The sequence below is a fragment of the Falco rusticolus genome, chromosome 6 (assembly GCF_015220075.1).
Source record: "Falco rusticolus isolate bFalRus1 chromosome 6, bFalRus1.pri, whole genome shotgun sequence".
Classification (NCBI taxonomy): Eukaryota; Metazoa; Chordata; class Aves; order Falconiformes; family Falconidae; genus Falco; species Falco rusticolus.
Window position 1 is genome coordinate 80,417,772 of NC_051192.1, and position 13,192 is coordinate 80,430,963.

A 13,192-nucleotide genomic window follows, 5' to 3' on the forward strand; every position below is an offset into this window, starting at 1 on the left:
AGTAAGTCATCGAATGAAAGCCACAAAAATGTTTGATATTTTGGAAAACATCTCCTTGCATTCTAAAGATTCGTCATTTCTTTGAAACCAGACGGTAGGAGAAATTGCAAAAGTACCTTTTGAAATGTGTTAATCCTACTTTCCTTCCTTCATCCAGCTGAAACTACTGCTATCTTTTATTAGGAGCTAATCAACATGGCTGATACACAAGGCTTTCCTAGCGCATAAGCTGGGGAATCCCCTGATGCTATCATTAACAACCTGAGTCATATAGCAATGTCAGTAATCATCCTGGAGAGAATCCAGAGGAGTCAGCTCAGTTACATGGTGAAAAATCCCAAATAGAGCTCTTTAAATCAAGGCTACTCCAGTTACTTTAAATACTATCAAAATCTGAACTTTTGTTTCCTTTCCAGGAAAAAAAAGAAGGGCAACAACACACTGCACTAAATAACTGATATATTTTTTCTTATGAAATCATCTCATAAGCAAGAATTTGTAGTTCCAGAGCTTAAAGATAATTTACAACTGGCTGTTCCTCCCCTACCTCATTTGGCATCTTAGGATTGCTTTCCGTTCGTATGGATTTAATTATTAAAATAATACATAATTCTGGAATTTTATTTCCCCAGTAATTGTTTTTCACCAACAAGAGTAATAAACAGTTATACATAACTGCTAGTATTGCTGGGTTTGCAGGTTGCTCCCCATTTGCTCTGATAAATGAACAGACCTTTACTGTAGATGCTGTCAGATAATTCTGTTCAGCTCTATCACACTTAAAGGAACTAAAAGGAAATAAGTGACTCTGAATGTCAATGAAATTAGCAGCAGACACTTAAAACCAACTGCTGGCAGTACAGGATGTAGAGAGAGCTTCACACCACTGGCCTGAAGAAGGGAAGTCTCAGCTCTAACACTGATATCTGAAATGAGGCATGCTACATACTGTTCTGTGTCTTAACAGTACTTAATGGGGATAAGATGACTCAGCTTTTACACCAAAACAGTATCTACCCTAGCCTTTACTGACAGTTTTGTCACTCCAGTAGATTAATACATTTCCTTAGAGTTCAGTTGTCCTACTAAGCTATCCAAAAAAAAGGCAAAAAGCCAAATGCCAAGGACAAAATAGAGGCTGTCTAATGCAGGATCCAAACCTATGCATAAGTATCAGTTACAAAGTCAATGACATAAATGTTTCTTTATATATGTAAAAATAATTAGCCATTAAATAAATTATAAAACAAGAATAATTGTATATAACATAGATAACATAGAAGCAGTCTGGGAAATTATCCTCTGTCAAATTCTGAGGAAACCAATGGCTTTTACAGAACTCTGTGATTTTCGTAGTCAACCATGTTTTAAACAGATGAAGTCACAAAACATAATACTGGCACCAACAATTGCTCCCTGCTTTCAGCCTAGCACAGCTAGGTTGACAGCGTGGCCTCCAGTATCAGCAAGTTGACAGAGGCAACCTCTTATCAGTATCCTCAAAGGAATTCTGGTAGTGACTAGTCATGCAGGAGAGGGTATCATAAAGAAAACAAATGTTATACTCCAGCCATATTTAGTCATCAGAAGAAAACTAAACTAAACAGAAGGGAGATAAACGAAAACATGAGAATATGCAATTCAGCTGACCAAAAATGTTGCAAATGCAATTCACTTTCTTGCCCAAAGCATATATACTTAACACAGCAAGAAAATATTTTTTAAATTGTGTTTCATACATACACACAGCCTGAGTCAAAGACTTTCTGATAACTAGAGGTAAGGAAGCCCGGCAGGATCAAGTTTTCATAATTCAGTGCACAAAATTAGAAAAACAAGCACAAAACTCTCACAATTTAAGGCTGTTGGAGTAACACGTAAGGATTTCACTAGCCATTTTGACAATTTAAAAAACGTGAGTTTCATTCTGAATCACAAATCGATCATATGATCTTTTATAAGCTCTCTCTCATTATTGTTGCTTCTTCAGTTAACATGACTTTGGAATATGTTAGGCCCAGTGAATATAAGCCAAAAATACAGCAATACACATTCATACATACAAAATATGTTCGTATATATCCATGTACTATGTTTTTTAAACATATGAATCTTATTCAATATGCTATTCTCCTCCCACAATTGGTTCCCTGCCTTTATCTATAAGTCAATAGCTACTTACTTTCTGAGGCTACATCTTCCTCTTCTCAGAATGATTTAAAATCATTACACTTCCCTCCAGTCTTTTCTCACCACAACTTCAGGTTTTTTTCCAGATTATCTTTTATTCTTCCTCTTTCATATGCCACGAATCAGATATATCCCTCTACAATCTTGACAAATTCTTGACAAATCTCTTTCATTGGTTCAAAGAAGAGCTACAACTGTAAGTCCCTATGTCAACTAACAGTACTATACAAAGACTGGATATAACTGACCATTACTTCTGCTTGCTTGTCTTTTGTTTCAAAGAACAGCACTTCAGAAAGCAACATTGTTAATTTCGATCCTTTACCTTATGGAAGCTTCCATAAAAGATTTTCTTTACTTCATCATTATCAAAAGTTACGGTTTGAACTTCTCCCCTTGTATCCTTGTTAAAGAATGACAGGACTTTGCTGGCAGCTGCAATAAATTAAAATATATTTCATTTCATATGTACTACTGAAACCATCATCCTAAAATACACTTACAGATAAAATGTAGTATACCACTTAAGTGAGTAAACATAGGTTATAGATGGTCTTACTGACCCATAAGTACATAGATGTATTTTCCTTTGGTTCTAGAGGTAATACCAAAGTTGAAACGTAGCTTAGATGAATTCTTTTTAGTTGAAAAAATAATTGATGTACAAAGTAAAAAACTCCTAAAACTAAAAATATATAATACTTTTACCATGTAGGAATGCTTTTGGTTTGCAAATATTTGGGAAGAATGCATGCAAAGTAATGTAATGTACAAACTCTGTGCAATAAGCATAATCATCCTTACGATCAAGCACAACTCCAACTTGTGGCTTGTAATCTCTGTCTGTAATCTGCCAAATTGCAAAAGGCTCATTGGGGGATTCAGGCAGAAGACGGAATAGCAGAATGATAGTGTACGCCTGTGGCAATCCCTCTGGGTGAATCTCCCTGTGAAGACAATATGAAGACATTTTTTCACATGGAAACCCATGAGGAAAATAAGATCTTGATAATTTACTCTTTTACAAAGAAAAGACATGAGAGTAACAGAGAAACCACAGTGTTTAATGAAACTGAGAATTTTAGCTACTCTCTCAAATAAAACTTGCTGATGAAAAAGACTATGTGATTTGTTAAGATGAACTCACAGCCTGTCTTCACTTGGTCCAGGTGCCATAGTTATGAAGGAAGACAGAATATGATCATAAACTCTTGGAGATACATTCTCATGGCAAGATTGTGTACGAACTAATATATTTTAAATTCCTTGATGGTAATTACAGAAAAAAGGACCACAGCTTTTTTTTCTTTTTTCATCTGTCCTGTTTTAGACAGGCAACAGAAAACACACTGAACTATTGCTTCAGGCACAGATACAGTGAAAGACATACTTAATGTATTCTCTGCAACGCGTGTTGTATTTGTGCTCCACCACATTTATCAGTGGCTGAGGTTTAGATATGTGATGTTCAGACTGTTAGATATTAAAAAAGCCAAAAATAAACAAACACGTGCATTAAATGGCCTCAAGCATTTTCTGAAGAGGATGGGAGGGACTTCAGGAAGGGAACTGTAAGAAATTATGTAGCTTCTGCTTCTCCTCAACCATTCTAATGAAACTGGGAAGGGGATTTGGCCTCATGAACATAAACATGGAAACCTTAAAATGAAGAGAGGAGCTGCTCCGTATTTTAGGCAAAGCTTATGCAACCATACAGTACTGCAGGATGTGTATGCATACAGTACCCATATGGGACACTGCAACAGCCATATCACTAAGTCAACAACATGACACAGCACAGAGCAAGAATGAAATTAAATTAGATAGAGAAACACTATTTATAACTTGGATACAAATTTATTTCAGATACAGAAACAACTATGCCACCAGGATCAGGATGTTTTTATTGCTTTGCTGACTCAGTCTAAAGTGAGTTTTATTTTCTGGCTTCTCATGAAAAATAAGTGCCCAGAATACTCTGGCAAGTCTACTCCACCTCTTACAGCAGACAACAGACTATGTATTATTAAAAATATGAAATAAATAGAAAATCTGTCTTTTTATTGTCTTTTTATCATCTTATCCTGTTAAATGCAAGGTTTATCTTAATGTAAGAGAGTTGCAAAACTGGAATTATCTGTACTTCCCTAGATTGTAAAAATCCAGACTGTCAGAGACTTATTACCCCATAGATATAATGGCATATCAGTGAACTCAAAGAGTCCTGAAGTCCTCCACTTTTAAAGTTGAGAGCTGTGAAGGCTGGCAAAAAGAAATTATTTCTTCATACACCTCAGCTCCTGTGCCTGTGATCTGATCTTTACCTGATCTGCCAGGATTGCAGAAGATTTCAAAGACTGGTATGAAGAGAAGATTAAATTTCCTTAAATTTAACAGGGATAATGGGCTAACTTTATGCATGCCCTCTGACTCAGAATGACTTTTTTTGAAACTTACTTAAATAGGTGGGAGAACAAATGTAAAAAGAAAAAGAGAGAGGTACTGTTCCCCTCTTAGTAAAACTAACTGCTAACTAAGTCTTTTCGGGTTTTGTGAAAAAATGTTGGCAAAAATGACCATATATTATCCCTCTCTAACCAAACTTTTAAGACCACAGGCCCTTGAAAACTCCACTTTCCAAATACGGCAAATCGAGTAGAGGAGAAAATCAATGGCGTCAATGGGCTCCCTATTGCAGTATGAATGATGCCTCTGAAAAAGTGGTGCTTAACACTCCATATTGAAACCATTTCTCTCCAGCAACATGGAACTCATTGTACTAAGGAGGCTGTTTTTCAACTGCCTAAGGACAAACTGTGGATTATATATAACTCAAATGGTTAAGAAACATAATGTCTAAAGAGAACAATAAACAACTGGATTAATAGTGAATAGATTGCGACAAAAGAAATAGATTAGCATTTTATAAGAACAATTATAGATGCTCTTTGGAGCATATTTCTTGGAATTCAGTAAAAAGAATACCAAATAAATGCATCTTCCATAAGATACTAATGCTATCATCTATGAACTCTGTTAATCCTGCCTCACCTGCTCGTCCTAATTATGAGGCTTTCAGGTTTACTTACCGTATTGGCTGGCTGACAAAGGCATTTTTGTGGAGTCTATATGCTACATAGCCTGGGAAAGAGCCTGATTCCAGTGATACCCCTTGTACAGAAGCAAAATGCTTCTCTGTTAGGTTATACGATTCCAGCATCTTGAAACCTTTAAATCCAGAGAGAAAACAAAAAAATAAAAACACTGTAGAGCTGTAAAAGACACAAATGAACCCATGCCAAAATACCAGACAGTTACTTACCCGGCGAAGTGTATCCCTCCAAGTAAATAAGAGGACAAGCTAAAAGACATGAGACAAGATATAATTCAAAACCATAAAATCTAACAGGATATTAACTTATATATATTTTAGAAAGTTTTATTGCCAGAAAGTCTGTGCTATTATTAAATATCACCCAGATTTTGTTACATTTGTCATACTGTGTACTGTTCTGCGGTAGATGTACTGTTAACATCTTTACTCGTTACGTTTAGTATGATATTTCTACTGTAATAAATGGTATGGAATAACAAATGAACCCCCCAAATATTTTAAGAGTCTAATTCATAAGAAGAAAAGAGCACAATGACACAGTTTTTCCATGAATATTTAAGGCATGCATCAGGCTGCATAATAGCTGTCAGATTCACAAGGAAAAATTGCAGATTTACATGGCTCATCGGGAGCCAGTGGATGAGACAGTTAAGGAGTACACAGTTGCACGTGACAGGCCTGAGAATTTCTCATTTTTGCCATAGAAAGATTTCAGTTGAGTAAACAACTGAACTTTATTTAGATAATTTTAAAACAGCACCATACAGTATAGCTACACCTCTTTAGCACCTCTAGACCACTGGTAAATAAGAGACCTGTTGTGCCCCCCAGTTCACATTGGGTGTCATTCTACTTCCTAAAGAGCAGTAATTCTCACTGGTTGTTACTTTCTTTTTTGTTACACTAGTACTTTTGAAAAGTGAAACAAGATTACATAAAATATATTACCTACTTCAAAATTTAAAAAAAAACCCCTAGCTTCCTAAAACTATATCCAGTTATATGAAACCTAACTTACATATATGAACATTTCTTTTGATGGACCTTAGATGGGATGACAACTTGTATTGGGTTTGAGTGGCAAGATTTTGGTAGTGTGAGAGGTAGCTTCTGTGAGAAGCAGCTAGAAGCTTCCCCCATGTCCGACAGAGCCAATGCCAGCTGGCTCCAAGACGGACCTGCCACTGTTCAAGGCCAAGCCCATGAGCAATGGTGGTAGTGACTCTGGGATAGCATATTTAAGAAGCAGGGGGAAAGCCCTACGCAATAGAAACTGCAGCCTGAGAGAGGAGTGAGAACACATGAGAGCAGCAGCTCTGCAGACCCCCAGCCCAGTGCAGAAGGAGGGGGAGCAGCTGCTCCAGGCGCTGGAGCAGGTTCCCCTGCAGCCCGTGGTGAGGCCCGTGGTGAGGCCCATGGTGAGGCAGGCTGTGCCCTGCAGCCCGTGGAGGTCCATGGTGGAGCAGGCTGTGCCCTGCAGCCCATGGAGGTCCATGGTGGAGCAGGCATCCACCTGCAGCCCGTGGAGGTCCATGGTGGAGCAGGTAGCCACCTGCAGCCCGTGGAGGTCCATGGTGGAGCAGGTAGCCACCTGCAGCCCGTGGAGGTCCATGGTGGAGCAGGTACCCACCTGCAGCCCGTGCAGGACCCCACACCGGAGCAGGTGGATCCCGAAGGGGGCTGTGACCCGAGGGAAGCCTGTGCTGGAGCAGGGTCCTGGCAGGACCTGTGGCCCCTGCAGAGAGGAGCCCAGGCTGGAGCAGGTTTGCTGGCAGGGCTTGTGACCCTGTGGGAGGGAGCCCAGGCTGGAGCAGTTCGTGAAGAGCTGCAGCCCATGGGAAGGACTCACACTGGAGCGGTTCATGGAGGACTGTGTCCCATGGGAGGGACCCCAGGCTGGAGCCGGGCAGAGTGTGAGGACCCTGCCCCTGAGGGGGAAGGGGCGGCAGAGACAGCGTGTGATGGACTGACCCCAGCCCCCATTGCCCATCCCCCTGCGCTGTGGGGGGGAGGAGGCAGAGAAAATCAAGAGTGAAGTTGAGCCTGGGAAGAAGGGAGGGGGGGAGGGGTGAAGGGAAGGTGTTTTAAGATTTGTTTTTATTTTCTCATTATCCTACTCTGATACGACTGGTAATAAATTAAATTAATTTTCCCCAAGTCAAGTCTGTTTTGCCTGTGATGGTAACTGGTGAATGATCTCTCCCTGCCCTGATCTTGACCCATGACCTTTTCTTTATATTTTCTCTCCCAGCTGAGGAGGGGAGTGATAGAGTGGCTTTGGTGGGCACCTGGCATCCATCCAGGGTCAACCTGTCACACAACCGTAGCTAGTATATAAGCAAATGTATTAATCTGGGAAAAAGGAAAACAACGTCTTCTACTCACTTGAGGTAGCTGTCTCACACACAAAGGTGACAAGGTTATCTTGAATCTTTTCAAAGGCATCAAAATCATCAACAATAAATACATGACGTTCACTGGGCTTGCTGGCAATCTTGGCCAGCTCATTGTAATCTACATCAGCCACGCCAACCACAAAGACACTGAAGCCTGTAAAAATAACACTTGTTACTTGAAATGTAGTAAATATACATGACCATTTATCAGGTCAACATTTCACAAACCATCTCTATCATCGATTTCTCGGGCTCTGCTAGTCTTCGATCTGACCTTCATTGTAAGCATACATTCTGAATAATCTTTCACCGTAACAAAGGTCAGGAGGGACTAAACTGATTTTTGCATGTTTCCTTCAAAACTTTCTCCTTTTTCTTTCATTGATTTTTGTTGGACATTATCCAATCTCACATAGCCTCGGCTACATGGTCCCTTCACTCTTTCATACAAAATGTACAATCTTCTCAACTCTACTGTATCTTCAATCTGTTCTGTGTTCAAAATCTCTGTGCAGACTGTTAGTTATCCAGACCTCTGTCTGTTGCCATCTCCTGCATTTCATGCTCCTCAGTTTCTCTCACTTTCTTAGGGTGGCATTTATCTCACCAATTTTTACTTTCCAAGTTAGCAACAAGTCTAAACTAGTTGTCTAGTCTTCCTCCATAACCAACAGGCAGACATGGGCAGATTCAGAATGCAATTCATCTCGCCTCCCTAAAATGTTACCTTCAAGACTGAAGCAGCCATGGTCTGTGGATCCTGTATGTTGCTCTCTTCCCTAACTATAAAAGGACCCCACATGACAACCTTAGACTAGACATTTAGTTGTTAGATGGCTTAAGTCAAATGACAAGAACCCAGACCCTAGAATTTAGTTATATCACCAGGTGTAACAGCATAATCTCCTTTGTCAGGGTGATACTCCTTTTCAAATCATTAAATTAGCGTCTCCTTGCCTTTTATGTCAAGTTTTTTGTTTCCTGCTATCCTCTAGCTTTTACAGAATTCTGTCTCTGGCTTATTTCTTACTTTCTCTTCTCACACCTAAGCCTTCCTGTTGTAATTTGACCTCTTTTTGGCAAAATAAGGAAGGAAAAAAAAGTCACTGCAAAATTCAGCACTATCTAGAAGAAAATCTCTCACAAAATTTAACTGACAAGAAACTGCACAGATATTGGAAATGCTGGTTGGAAGCTGAAAGCAGAATTCACATTTATTGCAAATGATAAAGCTAACTTTATTTAAAATTTTAGTTTTTCAAAAGTAAGTTAATTATTCCTCTGTAGCCAACTGTGGTGAAACTTTGGCTGAAATACTCTGTCCAGCTTTGAGCATGACATTTAAGATGCAAAGAAACCAAAGCAAGTAGAGAGGAGAGCAAAAATGATAAGAGGTTTGGAAAACATGATCAACAGGAGGTTGAAGGAAATGGGTTTGTTTAGTCTAGAAATGAGAAGAGACAGGAAATGACAACAGGCTTCAAATATGAAGGCCCATCACAGCGGACAGTGATCAACAGCTTTCCTGGTTAACTAGGTAAATGAAAAGAAAACAATAGTTTCATTAGCCTGAAGAAGCACTTAGGTGAAATGTGAGAAAGCTTTTCAGCTCTTATGCTAGTTAAGCACTGAAGCAGATAATCCAGGGAGACCGTAGAGATTTTTATGAATGGGGTAGCCAAACATCTTTAGAAACCATCTAGACAGAGGTGATTCCTTCAGATCATAGAGGCAGAGAAGATGACCACTTGTAGATTACAAGCCAGTGATTTTCATAAGGAAGTACATCTCCTTACTCAGGGAACAGGACTCCAGGTCGTTCATGCACTGCAATGCAAAACTGCTGGGTGCAAGGACAGGAATAGATTGTTAGACTCGCATCTATAGTCACATCCAACAAATCTGAAGAGGAACTGTGACACTTCTCAGCTCAAAAGGCAATGAAAGAGTCAGTTTAGACCCAGCTCCATCAAAAGCAGCTACTTTAACTGGAGATTTACTAGTTTATACCAGGAAAACATAAAGATGAAAAAGCCAGGCCCATTACATCAAAAGCACTAGAATGGAGCACACTTCACAACGGTTCCTGGGGTCCACACAGCAAGGAGAGAAAGAAGTAACCAAAATTCATGTCTATAAAGCAATATGCATGAGGAATTGCTTGAAAGCCTTGGGAAGCCACATCCTTCCCCAGAAAGAATACTAGAGAAAGAAAAAGTAAGTCTGGCCCAGAGAGTCTAAGTTCTTAAACATTTTTTAGTTATCCCCAAATACTCAGAATATATCTCTGAGTCCATAAATAATGAGTAAAGCATTCCCAGATAATTGAAGCACCACTTACAATTGCATTGCTTAACACATAAGAAAAGGAAACAGCTAGGTACCATGAATTGCTTACCGGAGTGCTGTATGACCGTTGCTGCTTTCCTCACCTCATCCTGAGACCGACCATCTGTGACAACAACAAGTACCTTGGGAACACCTCGCCTCATGCCACTTTCCCAAGTCAAAACCTTTTCTTTGATAAATGTTAGGGCTTTGCCTGCAACATACACAGTGAACAAGGAGTCAGCCATATTATCCATAAGGGAAGAAATCCCTTATTTTACTTTGAAAGGGCAACAGCCACACAGCTACAACTGAAGAACACAAAATCCTAATTCTTCAGCCATGCAATATTAGGATAATGAGCCAGTTTCTGAAAATATTTTGTCTTATAAGAAATATAACTACTGCTAAGAACTACCTGTCCTTGTGTTTCCTCCTCTGTACTGAATATTTTGAAGAGCTCCCAGGGCCTGGGCCTTGTCATCAAACGTATTCAGTTTAAATTCAGATTTTGCCTCATCACTGTACTGCACAAAGGAAACCTGAAATGGAATATATCACAGTGTTCAGCCTCCTATTTCCACATTTAGACCAGCTCTCTCCATTGAAATATGTATTGTGGTATATTAATAGGCGTTAAATAATTGCAAAATCTTTTCATGTATCTACAATTATGCGCACACATATATATTCACATACACAGATACCATCATAGCAATGTGCACACACCTCTTTCTCTTTCATGTATGAAATGTGATGTGACCTTAAATATACATGATTAAATCATTGCTGTTACTATAATGCAATACACGTAGTGCCTATTCTCTGCTTCTGAGCAGATGTACAGTATCTATTCTCTTCCCATTTTTTTAGGAAATACAATATAATTCAGCAATAGAATTTCTCTAAAGTTGGATATATACAAAATTGTGTACTCTCTTGCCTTAAATACTGGAATATAATCACAGTAACTTTATTCTAAAATCATCTTTAAATATTATATTTCATATATAAATAATATATTTCATATATTATATTTGCTGCTTTTAGTGTTCTGTAAAGTTGAATTAAATTCCCCTTTTAAAATGATTCATATCCAATTCAAAACCTGAGATTGTTGCATCTCAAGAGATATGTAACTTAAATATTTTACTAAACATTAGCATTTTACATGTCTCTATCTCCTATATTAGGACTTCTCTATCTCTAGGCTAGGGACACAGATATACAATGGCAGGGGGGGGACATCAAACAAACAAACAAATGGAAAGGAAAACTACCTAGATTAGAGCTAGGAAGGATAAAGACTGTCTGAGACAAGGTATGAAGGGTATCGTTTCCTTTAAAATGTCTAGAGCTTTAAACATAGGGAATCAAAGACCTAAAGATATGCCTGGAAGATGAAAGGCAGTTCATGAGCAATGGAAATAATTTTTATAATTAATTGGGAACATCATTCCCACAATCTCCCACATATCAAAGAAAAAAAGCACCCCCAAAAAAACCACCTTCAGCCTTTTAATCAAGGAAAATACATTGCACCTGCAGGTCATTGCTATGGTCTAGAAACACCTTGTAAGAAACTCTCTTACATCTCATGTCATTCACTTTATCTAGTGAAAGAGAAATGGTTATGGGAAACTAGGCAGTGATCTCATCCAGCTTCCCATAAGCAGAAGAAAACCAGTAATGGTACAAGACTTATAGTAAGAAGCCTGACAGGAAATGTCTTTGACATAACTGTGATATGCTCAGAAATCCTGAAAGTTTATTCCTCATTAGCTGTTACTGTTTACTCTTTAAAGATGCATTAATTCATTAAGAGAACTAACTTTTCACCTTTTCATACTTTCACTATGCCCACTGTGGAGTGGACCCACGTTATCTGTAGGATGGGATGAAGAGACTTCTGCAAGTGCCTCTCCCAAAGGGATTCTGCTTACTTGGTGCAGTGGGTTTCTAGGAGCTCAACAGGACAAGGCTAATAGCAAGCCAACTGGACTCTACATGCACAAGACTTCTTTCTTGCACTGAGAAATTAAAGCATAACCCTCACTCAACAATCAGACTGTCCCCAAAACAGGTTTCTGGTATGACACAGACAAAACCTAGCATATAACAACTAGGCAGTGTGCCAGTTGTTGATGCCCTATACAAAGAAACAAAAATATAAAATTAACCATACATTGACCATACACCACCCCAGTTTCTCTGTCTGGAGGATTCCCACACACTACAACTTCTGTCTTTCAAAATAGTAACCTCTCAGGATAGACTGGATTCCCTTTGTACTTAAAAAATGATCGATATATTTCACGAATAATTATACATGTGCACACATGAGTTTTACAAAAATCTAATACAAACAAATGACAGTATTCTGAAAGAAAGGAAAAATCAGATGCAACTTTAGCAATTCAACTTCACCTTCAGTTTCCCTCCAAAATGTACCCAATGGAAATACAAACCTACCTGGATTCCAGCAGGATTAATTAAGTCAAAGGCTCCTACTGTATTAAAAACAAATTTCACTACTTTGTTGAAGTTATCATCACCAATACTCCAGGAAGCATCAGTCAAGAATACTATGTCTGCTTTGGCACCTCTGCATACTGAAAGAACAAGAAGGTACACTTAAAACATATAAATCATATCACGCTGAAATACAGAACATTGCTTCAAAATTTGAAAATTCAAGAATGACAAATATTCAGCAAACTTCTATTATCATGCAGTCAACCTGGCAGATGGCTAATGCTCAACACAAAAACATTTATTAAAAATTATCAAGAAAATTTCCATAAATGACGAAGAGCTCAAGAAACAAATACGAATGTTTTAAATTACTTTTTTTTTTTCTGAGAAGCTACCATAAAACAAAAACTGTCTTCTGAGGGCAGACAGACTCACAGACTTGCTGCAGAGCTATAGGATATCATGAATTTTTTCCCCAAATATATACAACTTACTGTTCTACACCAGGAAATGTTGAAGTCTAGTAAACCTCAAGAGCAAATGGATGGCATTAGGAAACTGGTCTCAAACTTCATTTCCCTAAAATGATGTGCTAGTTTTAAATCTATTTAAATTTGTGAAAAAGTAGAATTGAACTCTGAAGCAGTGCAGCAACTACACAAAAATACTGAATAATTCTACAACTAAA

The 13,192-nt window shown here is 38.5% G+C and overlaps 1 protein-coding gene across 1 annotated transcript in view; it reads right to left on the bottom strand.

The window, feature by feature from the left end:
- The window catches only part of COL12A1 (collagen type XII alpha 1 chain), a 106,349-nt gene that overhangs the window by 26,645 nt on the left and 66,512 nt on the right, over positions 1 to 13,192 (bottom strand). The window contains 8 exon segments of the mRNA XM_037391817.1: positions 2,516 to 2,625; positions 2,995 to 3,137; positions 5,280 to 5,418; positions 5,513 to 5,551; positions 7,691 to 7,855; positions 10,100 to 10,243; positions 10,448 to 10,571; positions 12,502 to 12,641. Of these exon segments, the coding sequence (XP_037247714.1) occupies positions 2,516 to 2,625; positions 2,995 to 3,137; positions 5,280 to 5,418; positions 5,513 to 5,551; positions 7,691 to 7,855; positions 10,100 to 10,243; positions 10,448 to 10,571; positions 12,502 to 12,641 (1,004 nt within the window).